The sequence below is a fragment of the Limulus polyphemus genome, unplaced genomic scaffold, assembly GCF_000517525.1.
Source record: "Limulus polyphemus unplaced genomic scaffold, Limulus_polyphemus-2.1.2 Scaffold1551, whole genome shotgun sequence".
Classification (NCBI taxonomy): Eukaryota; Metazoa; Arthropoda; class Merostomata; order Xiphosura; family Limulidae; genus Limulus; species Limulus polyphemus.
This window is the reverse complement of record NW_013667161.1, coordinates 179,070-188,763: the sequence shown is the minus strand read 5'-3', so window position 1 is coordinate 188,763 and position 9,694 is coordinate 179,070. Positions and strand designations below refer to the sequence as shown.

Genomic DNA, 9,694 nt, shown 5'->3' with positions numbered 1-9,694 from the left:
AGTTAGTTTCAGTTTGATTTTCAAATTAGGTGGTGACACTCATTAGTATTTTAGGGTTTTTTATGAAATTCAACAAATTGGCCATGTTTTTAAGTTATTTAAATTAATCTACTGTGTGTCATCTTTAATTCAAATTTATTGATTTTACATGAGATAAAATTTATGGTATTTTTTATTGCATCGTCACAAAATTTTATGATAGGTAACTACAAGGCATTTTTCCTTTAATAATTAGCCATACTTGCAACAAAATACAGTTTTTTGTTGTTATTGGCATATTCTAAAAAAATACAAGAAATTATTCTCTAACAAGAATGTGTGCATGTATATAATTTTTGAGGTTTAAAAAAAATTGAATATTTGTTTGTTTTCTTGTAAACAAATAAGTAGAATACAGTTTTCTTTAATTTGCTAGATTACAGAAAGAACGTGCATTAGCTGCAGAAAAAGAGAAGCTACAGGGGGAAGCAGCGGGCCAGCAGCTACGGCTCCCAAAATCTCGGGAACAGCTTTCTAACTCAAGCCATAAAGAGTCACAAAGGTTAATTATGAAGAACGTTTTTACTGATTATTAGGGAAACAACATAATGAGAAGTAACTTTTAATAACTAGTCAAAATGGTTAGTCAATAACAGCAGTATTATTTCTTTATTTCTATTAACATGTTCATACCTTTTTGACCTCTATTATAAAAGTCTTTCAGTAGTTCAAAAATTGTTTCATGAACAACCTTTCATTAATAGGTTTGAAATGTAAAGTAAAAGCATCTTTGTTCTACTAATCATAAGTTCTAAAACAAGTCATTGCTTACTTTTATTTTTAATGACAAGTCCAGTTTATATTACACTACATATAGTAGTTAAAACTTTTTAGTTATTATGAATTCTGAATCTGATAAAGTAGATAAAAGCAGGACCACCATTCTAATCACGATAAATTATACACTTGATTTTTAAAAATCACAAAGTTAAAATGTGTTTATTTTTCCATAACTTAATTTTAGTTGATGAGTTAAGTGAAATTAGGATAATTAAATATTCATTTAATATGAGCATAAGAGAAGGTGTTAAAACTTTTTTTTGATAAATTGATATCTTACTCAGCTCTCTTAATTTTATATAGGCTATCTAATATCCAATATTTTGTTTGCCTTCAGTTATTACCTCTGTACTTGAAGTAAATAATCTTTAATTTTTGTCAGATTATGTTTTGATGTTGCAACATTTGTATTGAACATCGATGTTAAATTTTTCGCTAATCTGTAAACTGAGATTAAACAAAGTTTTAGTTTCATGAAACATTTGCTTTAGATAAGTAGTTATGAAAATACAATAATTTTAAAAATGCTGAACATAAAAACATTTAAAATATTACACATGTGCTTTGTAGTTTCAACTATTAAAAAAAAAATTCTTCTCACAGAGAAAACCATTGTAAAGATTCTAGCTAAAACTGCAAGGAATTGTCAAGAATAGTCCAATATCTGGTTTTCAACTGTTTGTGAGACACTTTTGATGGATGCCTGATGAAAGACGAGCACGTGTGACAAGAAGAGAATAATGCTTCTCTGTCATTAGAGAATATTGTATGACAAATGTTAAGAGTGACATTACAATATATTACTCATTTCTGTAAGCTCCCCAGTAACTAAGCTGTAGGGAGTTTTTCTATTTGCTCACTACTTTTCAATCTTTTTCCTTTCCTTTTATCAGATCTCACCAACCAATTATATCATACAGAAATCATCATCTTTCAGGCTTTGAATGATATGAATATAAAAAATAAGAATCCTAATTACAAATCAGTAATTTTTTTTGGTTTTTGCCCATTTGTTCCTGTTGTTGTGTTATTTCTTGGTTATTAAATATATTAAAATAATTTTGCAATTTAATTTTCTAGAATAATATAGTAAAATAAATATTTAATTTCATACATTATAATATATGAAATTTGGGTACATATTTTTTTTATTTACACATTTAAAATTTTAGTTTTGTTCTTTTTGTTTTAAAGTTTACTTTCTTGTTCTGACTGCTTTCCCTCTAACATGTATCAACTCATGTCCTCAGTTGCTTGGTTTCGTGACATGCTTTATTTCTGACCAACATTAAGTTAGTTTAAACTAATGGTAGGAAGAAAGCTATAGAGAAAAATAGGCCAAATATGTGAGTGCCAAGAGTATGTTCTGGAATGAAATTCGGCTCTGAAAAATTCTCACAATAATCTTTTTTTTAACAAAACTAATAACTTAAGAGTGGAAATTATTGACACCAACCTTTAATATTCAGAATACTTACTAATAAAGAAGCATCAAATAGAGAACTATTTACTGGCTTAATATAAGCTCACATTTCAGTAAACTGGCTTAATAGAATTTTAAAAAGTAGCTCATAAAAATCTGTAGGAAAGAAATAATATGTTTAAATCCATAGTCCTCTGTAGCTTTTTAAATTTTTTGTATCACAGAATAAGAAGCTGGGAAATAGTATTCTTATTACTTACTCCTAGCACTCTGTTCATTTGTGCAAAAATCAGTTTTCATTTAGAATTTGGTACAAGAGAAAGTAACCAAACAACTTATAGTTTAAATACATGATTAGAACAATAGTAAGCTATAACTAACCACCTTATTGAATACTGGTCAAAATAGTGCTTTAAAGCACTGCTCAAATAAGTTCACTTATTACAACCATTTTTGTGAGTGTACCAGTGTATAAAGTACTGACCAGTCTCAAACAGTTCTTATTGCAACACAGCACAGCAGACTTGTAGATCTCCTTTGAACAGTATTTTTTACAGTACATATAAGAATTAGTAGAGTGCATGGACTACAGTGTGATACATATACCATTTGATCTTTGGTTTTACCATTGTTATTGTGTGTACCTAGCTGTTTAACTCATTATCAAAGATTTACTGTTGTCCTCGCAAGCAAGAGAACACTACTTTGGCCTTGTCTAGTCATGGACGTGTGATACATTCATTGTATGGTGTTCATGTTTTATTTATCAGTACTTACAGATTTATCTACTTTTTTTTGTATAGTGCTGGTTAGCTAGGGTTTAATCACAACTACAGAAGAATATCTTTATATATTTGGTAGAGCATATGTTTTACTGCTGCAGTATTTATCATTAATTTATAAAACTTGTATTTGGGACTAAACACTGTCTAGCTACCAGATGACTAGCATTTGCTTTGTTTTGTACACCAGAATAATTCACATTGAATAGTTATTTTAATGTAGCTGGAAAACTTAATCATTTTTAACAAACACAGCAGTTTTACACAATTATAAGCATGGATTTTTTGTCTGCCTATGCTGGTTTTACATATCATAACCCATCAAACAGACAAACTGTGCACCTTATTATTGGAAAAACATAAGAATTCAGTCACAGCAGTTTCTTTGACTGTATGTAACCCATTTATTTAAGCCAACTCCGAAATTTTCAGAAGTTTAAAAGTTGAACATTTTGAATGCAGTTGTCTAGAACTTAAAAATGATAACCTAAGAACTTTAAAAGTTATTTTAGGAAATGCATAAGTGAGCATCAAGTAAACCTAAAAACAAGTTGAAAGCACATCAGCTTATTAGATTGCTTGCAGTAAATATTAACATATAAGCTACTGCAGGTTTAGGATAGTTACAGTCATCTGTAATTTGGTAACAAAAGTAAACAGAATTAAATGACATTAACCATATCTGAAGTAAAAGATTTAACTAAATGATTGAATGGTTTATTCACGTTATTCAGTTAGTTTTTTTGTTAACTTGCTTGTAACTAGTGCTTGGGTTACCTGTGTAGTAACAGATGCAAAACATGGCTTTATTTGTAGAAAAACCAAAACTATCTAACTCCTTTTTAGTTAACAAGCTTAAAGGTTATATACATATGTACATGAAATAGTTATGAGTGTTTTAACTTGAAAAGATGAAAAATCAACTAGAAACTAAAAATTGCACAAAGTTCTAGAACTTCTTAAATTAATCCAGATAAATGCTGGTGTTTAAAAGTCTGTTTGATAAAGTAGAAAAAAACTTCAACTTATTTTCAGTTTGATACAAACCCATTGCTAGGATATAAATATATGAGATTTCTTGGTTGACTGGTTCTATCTGTATATTGTTGAATAGTGATGCACTCATGTAGTCTCGTTGTTTAACTGTTATAAGGAAATAGTAATCAAAGTTATGTTATACATTTGCTGTAACTGCATAAATACATTTTCATTATTATTGATCTGGAAAAAATAAAGGCAGATATTTAGTTCTGCCTTAATGAAACATTATTTAAATACATTTAATTTGCTAGTTTATGGTAAGTTAAAACATCTGATGGATAGAAAATATAACTTTCAGTTCTCTATGAATTATTGATCTCTTATTGACAGAAGGATGAAAGATGCATTTATTGAAGCCAAAATTTAATAATATGACAGTCAGTATTTACATTTTTGCATAAATTTAAGCTTCTAATAAGATTTAACATAATACATTTAATGTAACTTCCAAATTTTTTGTTTGAAGACTACAGTAAATTCAAATAATTGCTTGTGAAAAGTTATAGATAAGGACTTTCAAGTATAGAAATTGCTTCTTATAAGTCTTGTTTTCAAATACTTGGGCTTGTCGTCAAACAGTGCTTTGCCTTATCAATAGTATCAGCTGTTAATACTAAGTCTTCCTACATATTGGCCAATTATTATGATACTTAGTGTTGTAAAAAAATAAGTACCAATAAGCAAAATGTACAACCTTCACAGAAAACACTTGATGTTTCTAAAAATAATTTGAATGGGTCATAAGTACAAATAGGATAACAAAGATGCATAGCTTTCAAGGTTAACCCACAATTAATGATGTTATGCAGAATTACAAATTATTCTTTTTAAAAGACTAGATGTTATTAGTAGACTGCTTTGATAGGTTTCTAAGATATATTTCCCCAAGTGGTGCTAGGAAATGTCTTCTACATGTTACTGGTAGATCGTCTGAACCAAGTGGTGCTAGGAAATGTCTTCAACATGTTACTGGTAGATCGTTTGAACCAAGTGGTGCTAGGAAATGTCTTCAACATGTTACTGGTAGATCATCTGAACCAAGTGGTGCTAGGAAATGTCTTCAACATGTTACTGGTAGATCATCTGAACCAAGTGGTGCTAGGAAATGTCTTCAACATGTTACTGGTAGATCATCTGAACCAAGTGGTGCTAGGATATGTCTTCTATATGTTACTGGTAGATCATCTGAACCAAGTGGTGCTAGGAAATGTCCTCTACATGTTGCTGGTAGATCATCTGAACAATTTATAGAGCTGCCAGTTATGTACTATAATTTGTTTATTATGTGTAACCATATAATATTCTTTAATTATAATTTCAAAATTGCTCGTTTTGTTCATTGTTGAACATTTTTTTGTTCAAGGTTTTGTTTGAAGTATCTTTTCTAACACTGGTCTTCTTTCTTTATTTTTTAATCAAAATATTTCTTTATATTGAATGTAAATTACTTCAATGGAATTTACACTTGTATTTAAACATTTAAAATATATATATAATAAATATATCGTACTGATTTATAGGCAAGACTTTTTTGTAAGTGCAAGAAAATTAAAAGTAGCTCTCACTGTAAAAAGAATGTTGTTTCCTGAAATAGATTAAAACATTTGTAAGATTAGACTTTTAAATAAGTTTGAAAACAATTTTTCTGAGAACTCAAGATAATACAGTTTTCTGATATTTACTTAAAATAATGTGTGGTAAGGGCTAAATGGGCAGTTTTTCCTCTGAAGTAGATTTCTTTATTTTAATTTCTCAAAAAACCTCAAAATGGTAAAATGTTAGAAAGGCACATGTAATTGTTATATTCTTGCCAATGACAACCATAGAAACTACCGAGAAAATAGTAGTGTAATTTTTTCAATATTTTCTGCTGACTCCTAGCTAGTCAACAGTCAGTTGGATCCACAGTTAATGTACTTCATAACCCTCCCCTATCCCACCCCATGTGAATTTTAAAAAACATATATAATACCTTTCATGTTATTGTTCTGGATTAGAAGCAGTAATGAAATGTATTAGCTTATAGAAATGGTGGCTATATAAAACATACATTCCTCTTTGACTATACTAACATATAGTTAAGAAAAAGTTATTAGGTTCTTTCTGATAAAACCCAGATTAAAAGGTAAGCATTGGGTATAAATGAAACATCAAGGAAAGCAAGGATACAGTATTTGTACGTTTCATGCTACAGAACACTTGACATGTTATCAATAGCAATATGTCTGCAAAAAACTAATAGTGCATAGTTGAAGAGAATACATTTGTAAGCTACCTCTTCCAAAAGAAAATAAAGATTAACATTTGATTGCTACATTGAGTATCCCCATCAGAATTATCTTTGAATTCAAGCTACAATCACTATAGTAATGGTAATTCTAAACCAAAGAGATGACATTTAAGTATTCATGTCTTAGTAATGTTCTTTGAATTCAAGCTACAATCACTATAGTAATGGTAATTCTAAACCAAAGAGATGACATTTAAGTATTCATATTTTAGTAATGTTCTTTGAATTCAAGCTACAATCACTATAGTAATGGTAATTCTAAACCAAAGAGATGACATTTAAGTATTCATATTTTAGTAATATTCTTTAAAGCCTGCTCTAGTCACTTAAAAAAATCTTTTCAATCACTTATTTAAAAAAAATTGTTTAGTTCATTATAAGTTTATTTCTTGTGTGTTTTCTACATCACATGATGTACTGCCACTGTATCAACAGTGATACTTGGAGTATGCACATCCTTTTCATACATACATAGATAAATTTAAGAATTGTATATGTATAGTGCTACTGGTTTTATTCCAAACAGTACAGCCTTATTACTAATCTTGTTTATTATTAAAACTATACCAGTAAGTTAGTGCATTTACAGTAGTCTGTTTTTATTGTCAGATTATTCTTACTTCGAGAAGTTTTTTTTATTAATCTCAACGCTACTTAAAAGAGAAAAAAGTCATTTTTGACTCAGTACAGTCATGTAAATCAGCTCTACTTCTTATATGCATTTGGAATTAGACCTCTGGTTAGAAAATTTAATAGTGTTTTCATCAGATATATGTTCACCATTCCAGTTTTCTCCTTATGTACATAATAATATATTTACCTTCCACATTAAAGACTTTGAAGGATTTTGTTTTCTCTATTTTAAAAAAAATATTGTAAGCACATCGTTATTCCATTGTAATTTTCTTGTAAAAACTTGAAATTCTGTGCTTATGTATAAATAAACACGTTTAAAATAGATGAAGTAAGAGTCCACTGATTTATATTTCTTTAGAAAAATACTTGGTTGCCACATGAATTTAAAAGATATGTTTACAACTAATCAAGTGGGTGATAGGTCTGAAACTATATACATACTACATCATGTGTCATTAAAATAAAATTAGCTTCATTAGCAAGTATAAGATCAAAATAGCACACTCTCACAACAAAAACCTTTACAGAACTGATTACATAGTTTTTGGACAAACAAACTACTCTTAGTGTAAAAACGTTCATGTAGAAATGAAGGAGCTCTGTTGAACAAGGGAGAAAAATTAACTTTAAAAATAGTTACAGAACAGTAAAATAAGGAGGCTGCTTAAACAAAACTCAGTGTAATACAAAAACTACTTGACGAGCCAATCTGCTGACAGTTAATAAGAGTCTTGTAACAAGTCTTCTCAGCAACGAAATAGTTATGAGGATAAGGGGTATGTGAAATCCTTCTGTAAAATCATTGTCTTGGAAATATCAATACCGTAGAATGAGGATTATGATATTGTAACAAGTCTTCTCAGCAACGAAATAGTTATGAGGATAAGGGGTATGTGAAATCCTTCTGTAAAATCATTGTCTTGGAAATATCAATACCGTAGAATGAGGATTATGATATTGTAAAAGATCTTCTTAAAGACAAAGTAGTATTTAATTGACAAGTCCAGAAACTGAAGACCATGCAGTGGTTAATTTTCTCATCACACCACAGTTTAACAAAAGTGTAATTATATTCCTAAGGTTAGCCCAGTTGCATGAACTTTTGTTGCTAAATTTTATACCTAAAGTTATACGACTATATTGCTTACTGGAGTTATTTAGACGTTTTCTATTGGTCTATAAAACAAATTTAAAAGTGTATAGTCAGTTACTCCTTGAGATTCTAACATTATAAGTAGAAGGCTACTCTTGAATAATCTGTAGGAACGAAACCTTGAGTGAAATAAATGTAATCTTGTTTTGAAGTTTATGGTTATTTTTTTCATTGTATAAAACATTTTATACCTGTAGTTTAATTTAAATAAAGTTAGAATAATCAAAATATCTTCAAACTTTATTGAAATATTTAAGAAGTAAATGCACCATATTTGGTGAAGCTAATTTGTTAGCATCAGTTTCATCTCATGATGACATGTCAAAATGCTATGTAATAGTTATTTTCATTGTTTTCAGTCATTTAACCTATATGAAATTTTCAAATACTGATTTTTTATTGTTTCAGTAGTAATCATTTAATATTACACAGCTAATATGAATTGCTATTCCAGTAATGAAGTTTCAAGATCTGTTTTAACCTAAAAAATTGTATAAGTACCGGTTTTTTTGTTGTTTTTTTCCTGCAGTTGTCATTTTACAGGAGCCGTCGATGTTGTTGTTTCTTTAATTTATTTTTCAATCGTTCCTGAACTGAGATTCTACTTGTTATCAACTTATTTGTTTTTCTATTTTTGTATAAGAATTATTATAAACAAATCATAAAACAATAAACTTTTTGGTATTTTCGACTTGACCGGTTAAACTTCTAGATCAGAAACCTTGAGGTTCAAACTTAGCCATCATAGGGAGAGCATTTAGACAGCAGAACCCGCCGCCTACACGGTTTTAGGGGGGATTGGCGTCACCTTTATAATGAGCCCACTGCTGGAGAAATAGAGCATGTACAATAGCATATCTCGGGCTTGGTAAAATTGGAGCTAATATCGCAATAACAAATCATGACCAAATAAGTATAAGTTTTATGGAATAGCCATTTTTGTATTTAACCTTTTTTAAGCAACTTTCTGGCTTCGCATATGTTCTGTCCACAAGAAATTTACTTTAAAACAAAATATCTACGCGGAAAATTCTGAAGAATAATCCTAAATATAGTGTTGTTGTGTTTTAAGTTTCAGGGTTATTTTCAACTACTACAAGTATATAAAACTCACACCAAGCCATCTTCATACATAAACCATGAGTGTGTGATAATACAGACCTGCTTATTTATACTTCATAAACAATATTTTGGTTTTAATGACGGGTTTTCCATAATTCAGAACGTGCCCGGCATGACCAGGTGGTTAGGGCGCTAGACTCGCAATCTGAGGGCGTTATAACGTGACGGTCAATCCTACTATTCGTTGGTAAAAGAGTAGCCCAAGAGTTGGCGGTGGATGTTGATGACTAGCTACCTTCCCTCTAGTCTTACACTGCTAAATTAAGGACGGCTAGCGCAGATATCCCTCGTGTAACTTTGCGCGAAATTAAAAACTAACAACCCATAATTCAGCTACGCAGATTTTGAAAATAATATTATTTTTTCTATCACATAAGGATTTTTTTTTACAAATCGGGAAGAGAAACTTATTTAGACCAAATTAGAAT

General features: G+C 29.7%; 2 protein-coding genes across 7 annotated transcripts in view; one reads left to right on the top strand and one right to left on the bottom strand.

Moving 5' to 3' along the window:
* The window catches only part of LOC106464060 (calmodulin-binding transcription activator 2-like), a 67,427-nt gene extending 65,623 nt beyond the window's left edge, over positions 1 to 1,804 (top strand). For 2 of the 4 annotated variants that reach the window (XM_022391722.1, XM_022391723.1), the window contains 2 exons: positions 416 to 541; positions 1,423 to 1,804. In XM_022391722.1, the coding sequence (XP_022247430.1) occupies positions 416 to 541; positions 1,423 to 1,450 (154 nt within the window). In that variant the 3' untranslated portion in view covers positions 1,451 to 1,804. Of the gene's footprint in view, positions 1 to 415; positions 621 to 1,422 lie in introns of those variants that run through there. The other 2 variants (XM_013924171.2, XM_022391724.1) reach the window with 1 other exon arrangement.
* The window catches only part of LOC106464059 (ABC transporter G family member 21-like), a 43,153-nt gene that overhangs the window by 2,721 nt on the left and 30,738 nt on the right, over positions 1 to 9,694 (bottom strand). The window contains exon 12 of one of the 3 annotated variants that reach the window (XR_002611633.1): positions 4,072 to 4,167. The exons of 1 other annotated variant lie outside the window; for it this stretch is intronic. Coding sequence is in view for 1 of the 2 variants with exons in the window: in XM_022391726.1 (XP_022247434.1) it covers positions 4,147 to 4,167 (21 nt within the window). In the remaining variant the exon portion in view is untranslated. Of the gene's footprint in view, positions 1 to 3,037; positions 4,168 to 9,694 lie in introns of those variants that run through there. One more of the 3 variants, XM_022391726.1, reaches the window with a different exon arrangement.